We start from the raw sequence: 12837 nt of genomic DNA on the forward strand, positions 1-12837 counted from the left end.
CTTCCTGCCCATGACCTCTCCATGACCCTCTAGCCCCGGGCTTACCAACAGTTGGCCAAAGACACGTTTTTGTGTCTGGTTTTTGGCTGGCGTAGTGTCGGCCGCCTCTAAAATTCAGGAGATGTCACATAAAAGTGAAGGTTTCCCACTTCCCTTACGAAATGGGAAAGCCTGGCGACCCTGGGTCCCATTCCCACAGGCCATAGGTGGTGCACTTTAAATAGGGGCCTTTGCTCCGTACCCCGAACTGAATACACACCTCTATCATGGCACAAATTACCCCTGTAATGTAATCATTGCTTTGTCTCTTTCTCCCACACTACATACTGTTGAATCTCGCTGCCACACAGCATGTCAGCTTTGACTTCGAAACCCTAATGCATCCAGTTGGTGCAGGAGAAGGTGCTTGGACCGGGGGGTCAGGCAGCCCTGATTTGATATCTCAGCCTTGCTGCTTATCAACTTGGCCAAGTTCTTTAACCTCTCCGATGCTCAGTTTCCATATCTATAAATTGAAACTAATAATTCCTACCTTGTGGGATTGCTGTGGGGATTAGAAATATTGGGTGTAAAATGCCTAGCGCAGTGGCGGGTACCTAGCAGGTACTCGCTCAATCACTGGCAGGTCCTATCCCAAATAAATGAATCTGGACAAACACAGCAGACTTTTTTTTTTAATTATTTTTTTAAAGATTTTATTTATTTATTTTTGAGAGTGTGAGCGAGCAGGAGCACAAGCAGGGGGAAGGGTAGAGGGAGAAGCAGACTCTCCGCTGAGCAGGGAGCCTGACATGGCGCTCTATCCCAGAACCCCGGGATCATGATCCCAGAACCCCAGGATCATGACCTGAGCCGAAGGCAGATGCTTAATGGACTGACCCACCCAGGTGCCCGGAAACACAGCACACTTAAGAAACAACCCATCTAAAGTGTGCCTGGGTGGAACAAAGCGAAAGCAGGGAAAGGAAGGAAAGAGTATATATACACAGCGTCCAGCCAATTAGGACAGTGCTGGAGGCACTTTAAGTTTGATTTTTTTTTTTCCTTCTAAACGCCCGAAAACGTTCAGTGGAAGACTTAAATATCAGCCGGCAGAAGCCTGCAAATGCTAGGCGGCTCTGTATATAGGATAATGAATATAAGATAATCTTAGCTAATTACTGTTTACTGGCAAATGTCATACCACTGGCTTCTTAAGTGTGTATGTGAGGCTTGGTTTGGTTTTGTTTTCGCATGTGTGAATGTCGGTGGGTGGGCAAGCGTGTGTACAGACCTACACCATGGGAACCCTATGGATAGCGGCTCAGCAGACGGTAAGGATGGCTGCTCCCCCACGCAGCTGTACTCGTGAGTGCACCCTAGCTAGCTGGCATCCGGGTTATCTCCAAACTGCAAGCTCCCGGAGGCCTGGGCCTGTGTCAGTCAGGTCTGTTTTCCCTGCACATGGTATATAGTACTGGTACCTAGCAGGTGTTCAGTAAATATTTGTTAAGTAGATAAATGGATAAATTGGGCGCCGACTCTCTCGGCTCCCTGATCTCACTTCCTGTCCTTTTCCTCAGTTTTCTAGATTAGCTGTTCTTTTCCTCTGCCTCTTATAGATACTTGCTGTTACCTTATTTCTTAGGCTTTCCTGACACCCCCCACCCCATTTACAGCTGAAAAACTCACCCCCATATCAGCATTCAGTGCTGTTCTCCTGATTTGCATGTCCCTGTAGGACTTGTTACCACCCTGATTTTTTTTACCGCCCAACTCTCCCTGGGAGAGTGAAGGCATAGTTACACAGTTTGCCGCTGTGTTCCTAGTAGACCACTGCCTGCTTTAGAGTAGGTGCTTAAAAATATTTGCTGAGTGAACTGTGTGGCAAACTACAGTGTATAGGTATGTGCCTTTGCATCAACCTAAAAATGTAAGCTGTATATTCTGAGCATCCTAACTTTGCCATCGATCTATGACCTGCATGTCATCGACTAATCACTTCTTGCGATTGAGACTTCATTTGTCCCTCTTCCACTCTGTATTCTTCGTAGTCACTAGGATTTCAAAAAGGGGGAATGTCAAGATTCTTCTAAGTCCCTCAGTGATTTAGGGGAAGTGATTTGTACTTTTATTGGTCTCGGGCAGAACAGGACAGTCATGACATTAGAAGTGTAAAACAATAAGTAACGTGGCTATTTGTACCTGAAAGTAGTAAAATATTGAATTGCAGATTTCACCTGTTTGTAAAAAGGACAAACAGTAATGAGAGGGCTCCGACCATTTGCAAAAGTTGTTTTTCTTTCAAATGTTGTCTAAGAAGGCCCAGTGTAATGAAGGAGCGCTGGGGTGGGAAGGGGTCCCTCAGCCTCCCAGGCTGTAAAATGGGCAGACCTCTCAGCTCTAAAGAGCTCTAAAAGTCTATGAAGCTCTTGGAGATAAAGCCACGGAACTTTTCATGTCCATCTACTCTTATATTTCATGCTTGTTACAACTGACTTAACATACCAAGAACAATTATTATAAATTGATAGACATATAAACTTTCATAGTTTATTTACTTCCAATTAAATGGAAATGTTTTTAATATCACTAAGATTTAAAAATGTGAAACTATCTAAGGACGCTTATAAACCTTAAAGGGCCATTGTACTAACTACATTTAAAATTGATTCATGAAGGGACAGATTATCCAGTTTGTGAACATGTAAGCCCCCGGTAGCTCTCTTCCCATTCTTCCCAAAGAATTCAAAACTCCAGTTTGTGAGTAGTTTATAAGCTCCAAGGACATGATAACCAAAGACTAAATGAGTTTTTAGCACTACTTCGAAGTTCCTATTTTGGGTGCCTTCTACCGCCACTAACTTTAACTGAGAATTACCAGTACTGTACAGAGTCTATTAACTTAAACTCTAATCATTTCACAAACGTTAATATTTCATCTTTATAATGACTGCACGGTAAAACACATGCTTCTTAAAAAGCTATGGAGGAGAAACTTTAAAAATGAAATTTATTAATCGGTTAAATCACACTAGCCTATGGGACAGTGTTCATATTGTTCCAATTTCAAATTAACATTGGGGTAGCGTTACTGTGCCAGCTATGAAGCACCAAGTAGTGGGTAAAACTGACCTCCTTAGTCAGAGATACTGGAACACTGGCTAGTCACTGTGCAGATATTCTGGGGTTTAAGATGTTCCCCTCTATCACAAATCTAAATTCTGGCATCCCTGTGCAAAACCTCAAGAGCACGCCTTTTATTTAGCAAAGAGAAAAATTAAACTTCTATTAAAATATGCCAAAATAACAGATTTCTTTTCAAGTGTTTTTTTTTTTAAACAAAATCCCAGCCCTTTGTCATGAGCTTTTATTAGTTTCAGCATGATTTATTCAGGAGTATTTCTACGGGATTAGGAGCAGAAGCAGAGTGTATGATCTGGCTGGGGTCTCATTGTTAAGTATTGGGACGTCCTGACTGGATGGCCAAGTCCTAAATTGGACGGCATTAATCTTGCAGAGGTCTGTCTCTCTGGGTAGGTAAACTCAGAAATAACATTCTGATGCTTATTTAACTTCTTTGGCTCTCAGCGGCATGAGAGCAGCGGCCCCGAGGAGGCTTGCCCAGCACGTCTTTGCAGCATGGAGTGGAGAGGATCACGCTCCCAAAGCCAGCCCTGCATCAGGGGTCGGGGAAGAGACAAAAGAGATGCTCTGCCTTCGCCCTTTCCGAACTTAAAATCCAGTGCGCAAGGCAGGACTTGGGAAAATTAAACCAAATATGAAGTGGAAGAAACCCCCTCGCGTACAGTAACTGCCAATTTGTGCCGCACAAATCAACACGGAAATAAGATTTCAAGGAGTTTTAAACAAATAGCTGGAGAGAGAGATAAGAAGGCAAATCTAAGATGGAAGAAAAGGTGGAGGGCTCGAGTGGAACATGCTAAGTCGAGGCCTGCACGCCCCTGGGTGAATCCGGCCTCCAGGATGGAGAGGCAAAGAGCAAGCCGAGTGCTGCCACCAGAGAACTGGGAAAACCAACAGAGGCTGCAGTGGATCGGTTTAACTGAAAGGCGGTTTCCTTCTCCTCCATTTGCTCGGTCCCAATTGGAAGCGCACTGCGCGGCCTGCGCCGCGCTCTCGGCGGGTTCGGCGTGGGGGCGGGGAGGGAAGTACGGTAATGGGCGGGGCGGGGCGCGGGCGCGCTCCGGCTTTCCTCCTGCGCAGCGCTCCCGTCAGGGCAGGGGGCGGGGCGGCTATATTACGTGCGCGGCGCCGCCCCTGCGAGAGGACGTTGCGTGCTCGCTCGCGCCAGGCGAGTCTCCGCGTCTCCCTCGCGAACTCGGTGAAAGGAATTGGCGCCGTTCGACACCAGGCGGGTCCGCTCTGCAGCACGAACCCACCTCCAGCCGCAGCCGCAGCCGCCGCCCGGGCCGAGGAGCAGCCGCAGCAGCCGCCACCAGTGGCCGAGTGAGCGGAGCCGAGTTTGAGCCAGCGCCTAGCGGTGAATCGGGGCCCTCACCATGAGTTCCTCGCCTGTTAATGTAAAAAAGCTGAAGGTCTCGGAGCTGAAAGAGGAGCTCAAGAAGCGGCGCCTTTCCGACAAGGGCCTCAAGGCCGAGCTCATGGAGCGACTCCAGGCCGCGCTGGACGACGAGGAGGCCGGGGGCCGCCCCGCCATGGAGCCCGGGAACGGCAGCCTAGACCTGGGCGGGGATTCCGCCGGGCGCTCGGGAGCAGGCCTCGAGCAGGAGGCCGCGGCCGGCGGCGACGAGGAAGAGGAAGAGGAGGAAGAGGAGGAGGAAGGGATCGCCGCCCTGGATGGCGACCAGATGGAGCTAGGGGAGGAGAACGGGGCCGCGGGGGCGGCCGACGCGGGCCCGATGGAGGAGGAGGAGGCCGCCTCGGAAGACGAGAACGGCGACGATCAGGGCTTCCAGGAAGGGGAGGATGAGCTCGGTGACGAGGAGGAAGGCGCGGGCGACGAGAACGGGCACGGGGAGCAGCAGCCTCAACCGCCGGCGACGCCGCAGCAACAGCCCCCACAGCAGCGCGGGGCCGCCAAGGAGGCCGCGGGGAAGAGCAGCGGCCCCACCTCGCTGTTCGCGGTGACGGTGGCGCCGCCCGGGGCGAGGCAGGGCCAGCAGCAGGCGGGAGGTAAGAAGAAGGCGGAAGGCGGCGGAGGCGGCGGTCGCCCCGGGGCTCCGGCGGCGGGTGAGTGCTGCGTTGTACGTTGCGCGCGGCGGGAGGCCCGCGCGGGGTGGGGACCGTGCCCCAGGCCTGCCGGAGCCCCGCCGGGGGGAGGGAGCCCCGGGCGGGGGCCGCCGCGGGGGAGGCACGGGAGGGGGGAGGGGCGCGGGGGAATCCCGCCCGCCCTCTGAGGCCTCGGCGGCCTCGGGCTCGGCGTGTGCGACGGTGGCGGCGGCGCCTCCATTATGTGGCTGGAGAGCCGGGGGGGAGCTGCAGCTGCCGCTGGAGGGGGAGGAGCCGCGGGCGGGCGGCGGGCGGGAGCCCCGTCGGCTCGCGGTGGCGCCGCCGCGCTGCGTGCGCGCGGTGCGGGCACATGTCTCGGGGGGAGGGGAGAGGCCCTCGGGCCCGGGGCGGGCGCGCTTTGGCGGCGCTGGGCCGCGGTATTGTGCAAGGAGCCCAGGGGCTCGGCGTGACGTCACTTCCGGCGGGAGGGGCCGGGCGGGGAGAGGGGGGCGGAAGATCAGTACAATGCGGCCGCGGGGAACGCGGGCCGGGGTGGGGGAGGGGCGGGGAGGGCGCGCGGGCCGGCCCGGCCCCTCCCCCCTTCCTGAACTCTCTTCGGGATACACGTGGGCTCGGGGCCTGGGCCGCGCTGGTCTCCAGGAGCTTTCTCGAACCTTCGAGTAGGCTGGCAAAATTAGGAATGTCTTTGGAGTGCGTCACTAACTCCAGGCCGGTTCCAAGTTGATTGTTCTTTGAATTCGCGTTGGATTCGTCGATTGAAAACGCTTACAAAAAAGAACGGGAGAGTCGGGCTTTTTGCGTCCACAAACAGGAGGGGGATTCCCCCTCCCGTTGGGTCGCGGCTTGGCCCCTTATGTTAGGGGTGTTGTGTGTTATAGGAGACGGCAAAACAGAGCAGAAAGGCGGAGATAAAAAGAGAGGGGTGAAAAGACCTCGAGAAGATCATGGCCGTGGATATTTTGAGTACATTGAAGAGAACAAGTATAGCAGGTAGAGGATGCCGATCTAGTTTTACCCGTCCCCGTTCTTTCCTGGGTAGGAAAAGCTGAATCAGGAGACAATTCTGTCTTTCAGAGCCAAATCTCCTCAGCCACCTGTTGAAGAAGAAGATGAGCACTTCGATGACACAGTGGTTTGTCTTGATACTTGTAAGTGAAGCTGTTTCTTCCCTTTCCTCCCCCAGTTACTAAATGTGGCGATTTTGGTTCCAAAATGTTAGAGAACTTAACGCAGTGTGCTGAACTTAAATGCAGAAAACTTAGCGTAAACTGTTTCTCGTAAAAGCAGGGAGACGATGAGTTGAATTCAGATTCTGGTAGCTTAAGTGTTTAGTATAGCATCCGTTGTGTCGGATTGATAATTTTACAGGCTCCAGCAGTTTGGTGGTATTTTTTATGACTAGAAAGTTCGCATTTGTAGAAAATGTAAAATTAATGCCAATTTTGGGTTTAGTCAGCTAAGGGAAACTTGTAAGATTACCTGTAATTTGTCCTTATAGGCTCCTACAATAAAGTAATTTCATTTTTTTGATAGAATTAAGTGAGCTATTTGGGCTAGTTAATATGTATTAATGACTTTTCCCATTAGCACACAAGTATATTCCCTATTCTAAAAGATTGTAATATTACTTTTTCAATAACTGCTCTTTTGTTCTCAATTCCAGTTCAGTAGCTGCTGCTTTAACATAAGTTGATTTCTTCCAAAGACCTGGGGCAGCAGCAGTGGGCTATCACTGGGCTACTAGCTTTCTTCAGCAGCGAATGGTATCAATGGCAGCGCTGTAAACACTGCTACTTTACCCAGTTGGGTTGCAATTGAGTATGAGGAAGTGTTGTAAACCTCTAAATGGGCCTTGGCTGTCAGATGTGTGGTTTTGTATAAAAACATTTTGTTAATTTAGTATTTGATCAGAATGCACAGTTTTTTCACTTTGATAAATAGAACAAAGTGTAGAAATAATTGCTTGAAAAGTAGGGTGGTAAGGTGTGAACCAGCCATAGATCTAGGGAGTTAAAAGTTTAGATTCCTACGTTTTTGGATACAAATTACTTGTAATTAGGTTTGTGAGACTGTAAATGTTAACTTTTATTTCTTATTAAATATCCTTTACAGGTAGTTGAGCTAAGGGAGTCTTTTAAAAGAAAAAAACTGCACGTGGAAAAATAGTTAACTTGAGAATTTTATTTTAAATAGTTCGGTTGTTTAAATACAAACTAAGTCGGAATTGGCAAGGTAGTGAAATAATGATTCCAGAAGTTAACACTTATCCAAAGTAGATGGGCTTTTAGCTGATTACCTAGGAACGTCAACTCATGTATTGCTATCTATATTGGGTTCAAACACAGTTGTTGAATCGAAAATTCTACCAGTGATAGGAATTTTGAGAGTAAAGCCTCATTTAAGGAGAATTCCAAACTGTAAATCTAATTTTCTTTCATCAATAAAAATGTAAGAAAACAGCTTTTTAATTTGAGGTGAGAACACAAAGAGGGTGCATGCTAATGAGCCACTGACCCAAAGGCAGCTAGGTTAAAGACCTTTCGGATTTGGGTAATCCGGGGAGTGGATAATCCTCCATTGTTACTGACCAACTGGCAAGCCTGGGGAAAAGGGACTTAAAATACTGTAATACTAACAGTGTTAGACAACCAGGTTTGCACTTTGCTAGGTTGAGGCTGCCTTCCTCACAAGTTTGAGAAAGAATTTAGGATCTAGAGCTCCTGTAAAATTACAAAGTGCAGGATCAACAGCTCATACTCCTGTATTTTAAAATATGTGGTCATGGCCTCCCTTCAGTTTTTTTTGTGGCACTGGTAAATTCTACCTGGTTCTGGCATGCTTCACTTTGATTTCCTGCTATCCTCTACTGCTTGCCTCTAAATCAAGGTAAAGAGCAGAGCAGGTATGTATCCCTGTCACATTGTCTTGATTATTTTATATACTTAAAATACACATTAAACCTTGATGTTTTTGGTTTTGTAGGCAGTTTACTCTTCGGTTCATAATTTGGTGAGAGTGACTTGGTGGGAGTGGGGCTTAATAAAGTGAAGATCAGAACAGCAGCATGATCTGTAGAAGCGGTGTGTTCCATGCAGCTTTAGAACTATGCAAGAATGTAATAACCAGGTTTTGTCTATGTAGCAGATGTATTTACATTGGATGTCAAAAGAAATAATATGGTATTTGATATAATTGCAGATAATTGTGATCTACATTTTAAAATATCAAGAGACCGCCTCAGTGCTTCTTCCCTCACTATGGAGAGTTTTGCTTTTCTTTGGGCTGGAGGAAGGGCATCTTATGGTGTGTCAAAAGGCAAAGTCTGTTTTGAGATGAAGGTAAATGCAGTTTTGTGATTCTTTTTTTTTTTTAAGAACCTTTGTGAGTTTCCATTTGCCTGACAAAGATGTCAGTGGAATTTATCTTTGAAGCTTCTGTGGATTAGAAGAGGGGCTTGGAAAACCTGTTTTATAACAGTTAACCGTATCTGTTAACATCAGAAATTTGTGTTGTAGAGTCAGCCTGTTTTTATTTGGGGTGCTCCTTTTTTATTAGGCACTTGAAAGGCTCACGAAGGGTTTAAAAAATAGTTTGGTTAGGCTTCAAGTTTTGTTCCAGAGTAAAACATGTTGAATGTATATTTTAATTGGATTTGAGTCAAGAATCTGTAATTTTTAAAACATTAGCTGTTCTTTTAAATGTGAGTCAACCAAGGACTTGACTTGAACTTTTTTAGTTCCAGGTTCCAAACTCCTCTGTCAGTTTTTAAAGTTCTTGTAAATGTAGGGAATAGATGGTGGGGTAGAATTGGGTGTCTTTGTATTAGTAACTAGAGAAGAATTAGCCCACTACCCAGATGAAAGGTTTATCTTTCTTGTAATAATTTATGATTTGATTTCAGGTTACAGAGAAGATCCCAGTAAGGCATTTATATACAAAAGACATTGACATACATGAAGTTCGGATTGGCTGGTCACTAACCACAAGTGGAATGTTGCTTGGTAAAGTTCCCATTTGAGTAGTATGTGCTGATGTGTGTTTAGGGTCTGATTTAGTAGTTAGACTCCCAAGGCATTCTAAACCTTCTGCCTGTTTTTAATCCATTTTGTTAGTATTTTAGACATGAACGATACTAGTAGCTTGTAGTAGGTAGCTGATTTTCAGGTTTTTTTCCTTTACGATTACTTGTTTTATGATCAGTGGGTTAAAAGTCACTATCCCATGGTAATGAAGTTTTTCAAATAGTTACATAACCCGCCTGGCTCATTAATTTTTTTCATCTAGATAAAGTGTAAGTGGAAGAATGTTAAATTATATGCTCATTTCTCTTGATTCACTCCATCTTGAATGTTAAAATATGTGGGTCATTGGACTGTTTCAAACAATCGATTTCATGAAAGTTAATTATTTTCTTAGGTGAAGAAGAATTTTCTTATGGGTATTCTCTTAAAGGAATAAAAACATGCAACTGTGAGACTGAAGATTATGGAGAGAAATTTGATGAAAATGATGTGATTACATGTTTTGCAGTAAGTCGGCTAAATTTCTGTGTATAAGTGAAATTATTAGTTAGGATTTTTTTTTTTTTTTTAAGATTTTATTTATTTGACAGAGCCAGTGATCACAAGTAGGCAGATAGGCAGGCAGAGGGAGAGGGGAGAAGCAGGCTCCCTGCTGAGCCAGGGGGCCGATACAAGACTTTGATCCCAGGACCCTGGGATTGTGACCTGAGCCAAAGGCAGATGCGGAACCGACTGAGCTACCCAGGCGCCCCCAGCTAGGAATTTTTTTTAAAGGTGTATCAGTGTTAGCCTTCAATATTAACCATCTTGACTGAAAACTACTTAACATGAAGTTGACCTGAAAATCTAGTCTGTTAAGGTGGCATTGTTTTTGCCTCTAGATACATGTGTTTCATTCTTTATAACTGTTATAAAGCTCCTTAACGTTTAACCTAAATACGCTTTCCATAGGATAAGCTTCCTCATTTAAATTTTGAAGTTTAGAAGTTTTTTTTAGAAAAAGTTTATAGGACGCAGATTAAAACAGTTAATTTTTTTCTGATTCAACAGAACTTTGAAAGTGATGAAGTAGAACTCTCCTATGCAAAGAATGGGCAAGATCTTGGCATTGCCTTCAAAATCAGTAAGGAAATTCTTGCTGGAAGGCCACTCTTTCCGCATGTTCTCTGCCACAACTGTGCAGTTGAATTTAATTTTGGTCAGAAGGAAAAGCCATATTTTCCGATACCGGAAGATTATACTTTTATCCAGAATGTCCCCTTAGAGGATCGAGTTAGAGGACCAAAGGGGCCTGAAGAGAAGAAAGATTGTGAGGTAAATGGTTTTTTTTTTTAGGCATTTGAAGATTACTTTTGTTTGGCAAAAATGACATTTGGAAGATCTGTATGATTGCTTTGTTTCATTCTGCTAGGCCCATTGCTATCAGCCAGTGGTTTTTCTCTTAGTTAGCTGTGTTCTTTTATGTAGAGTGTTGAGTTTCCAAAAATTCCTTTGTTTTTAGGGCAATGAAAATTTATATATATGATCTAAACTGGGTTCTTGTGCATTTAAAAACGGGTAAGGAGTTCTTAGGTGTCTCTAGTGATAGTGAAATACCATTCCTTTCCGTTATAGGTTGTTATGATGATTGGTTTGCCAGGAGCTGGGAAAACCACCTGGGTTACTAAACACGCAGCAGAGAATCCTGGTAAATACAACATTCTTGGAACAAACACCATAATGGATAAAATGATGGTAAGTAACATATTTAGGGTGTGATCTCAGCATTTTAAAAAGAGCAGAAGTATTCTTTTGGCAGTTGTCTTTATGCATTTTGTTAGTGTTTTAGAGATAGGAGTTTGTCAAAGTTAAATTGGGTACTTAAAGTAGAAGGACGTAAGGTAAACTACCTTTATGTGTAAGGTAAAGTGCCTCCTGGTGGCTAGGTTTTATTTTTTCTATAAGATTTTTTGAACTATCAACGTTCAGTAGCTAAAGAAGAAGTGAACAGCAGAGGATCTTATTACATGGTAAAGTGACCCTTTTCATAATGATAATGAGGAAAGGTAGTGTTTAAATTAGCAAATGTCTGGTTTCCACATAGATCTAAGCTGATAGTAGAAAAAATAGGCTTCACTTACAAGTTCAAAGGACCTTTTTAACTTTAAAACAGGTGGCAGGGTTTAAGAAGCAGATGGCTGATACTGGAAAACTGAACACGCTGTTGCAGAGAGCTCCCCAGTGTCTTGGAAAGTTTATTGAGATTGCTGCCCGTAAGAAGCGAAATTTCATTCTGGATCAGGTAAGCTGGAGCTTGGAGGTTGAAAAAGGAATGGATTGTTGGGTTTGGTGTGGAGCTAATATTTGGGTTTATAAACTTTGTTTTCAAGACAAACGTGTCTGCTGCTGCCCAGAGGAGAAAAATGTGCCTGTTTGCAGGCTTCCAACGAAAAGCTGTTGTAGTTTGCCCGAAAGATGAAGACTACAAGCAAAGAACACAAAAGAAAGCAGAAGTTGAGGGAAAAGACCTACCAGAACACGCAGTCCTCAAAATGAAAGGCATGGAACTTTATTACTGTGTTAAATCTTACTTGATTTAGGTCTGTGAACTTGAATGAATATCATCTGCCAGCAATACTGTGTGACAGAGTCACATGTGCTCTATATAAATGAATGTGTTTATTTCTGTTTCTAGGAAAACATGTTAGTAAACCAGGAGTAGACAGCATAGTGTGGTTTCAGAGAACGACAGCCACTTGGGTTTAGGCTTCAGGGTTGTGGAGTCTTGGGATTTTAAGCTAACCTGACCTTATTCCTTGTAGGAAACTTCACGCTGCCCGAGGTAGCTGAGTGCTTTGATGAAATAACCTATGTTGAACTGCAGAAGGAGGAAGCCCAAAAACTTCTGGAGCAATATAAGGAAGAAAGCAAAAAGGCGCTTCCGCCAGAAAAGAAACAGAATACTGGCTCGAAGAAGAGCAATAAAAATAAGAGTGGCAAGAATCAGTTCAACAGAGGCGGCGGCCACAGAGGCCGTGGCGGCTTCAACATGCGCGGTGGCAACTTCCGAGGAGGAGGCAAGTTGGCTTGGAGTGTGGGCCTTGTTGGCTTCGGGGTGGAAACGAGTGATGAGAGTCTCATCGTTTGGGGTCTGCGTGTGGTTTAGCGGAGTTTGACCTAGGACGTTCGACTCGGGTTGATCTTGCTGCCCTAGGAACTGGTTGAAAATGTTGTGACTTGATAAACACACCTAGGTTATATGAGTGGTTAAATTAAACCTTGTGCTTGTCTTCGAAAGTGACTTTTTTCCTCCGATAAAGGACTGGTCTGGAGGAACCTGTGGTCCCATGAACACGCTGTTAAACTAACGTTCTCTTTGTAGCTCCTGGGAACCGCGGCGGCTATAACCGGAGGGGCAACATGCCCCAGAGAGGTGGCGGCGGCGGGGGCAGCGGCGGCATTGGCTACCCGTACCCTCGCGGCCCTGTGTTCCCCAGCCGAGGCGGCTACTCCAACAGAGGCAACTACAGCAGAGGTGGGATGCCCAACAGAGGGAACTACAACCAGGTGAGGATTGAAGTCCCTCCAGGCCTGCTGACTGTGGGACTCAGTCTGGGCGGGGGGGGGGGGGGGGGGGGGGGGG

The 12837-nt window shown here is 45.9% G+C and overlaps 1 protein-coding gene across 2 annotated transcripts in view; it reads left to right on the top strand.

The window, feature by feature from the left end:
- Positions 1–4275: 4275 nt before the first annotated feature.
- The window catches only part of HNRNPU (heterogeneous nuclear ribonucleoprotein U), a 10302-nt gene continuing 1740 nt past the window's right edge, over positions 4276–12837 (top strand). The window contains exons 1-12 of one of the 2 annotated variants that reach the window (XM_025877822.2): positions 4276–5193; positions 6072–6183; positions 6268–6341; positions 8392–8531; positions 9095–9194; positions 9610–9722; positions 10266–10529; positions 10830–10949; positions 11368–11496; positions 11585–11753; positions 12017–12271; positions 12577–12761. In XM_025877822.2, the coding sequence (XP_025733607.1) occupies positions 4503–5193; positions 6072–6183; positions 6268–6341; positions 8392–8531; positions 9095–9194; positions 9610–9722; positions 10266–10529; positions 10830–10949; positions 11368–11496; positions 11585–11753; positions 12017–12271; positions 12577–12761 (2352 nt within the window). In that variant the 5' untranslated portion in view covers positions 4276–4502. The remainder of the gene's footprint in view (positions 5194–6071; positions 6184–6267; positions 6342–8391; positions 8532–9094; positions 9195–9609; positions 9723–10265; positions 10530–10829; positions 10950–11367; positions 11497–11584; positions 11754–12016; positions 12272–12576; positions 12762–12837) is intronic. The other variant, XM_025877823.2, reaches the window with a different exon arrangement.

Source organism: Callorhinus ursinus, unplaced genomic scaffold, assembly GCF_003265705.2.
Source record: "Callorhinus ursinus isolate GAN/ISIS: 27379988/994484 unplaced genomic scaffold, GSC_fseal_2.0 scaffold13, whole genome shotgun sequence".
Classification (NCBI taxonomy): Eukaryota; Metazoa; Chordata; class Mammalia; order Carnivora; family Otariidae; genus Callorhinus; species Callorhinus ursinus.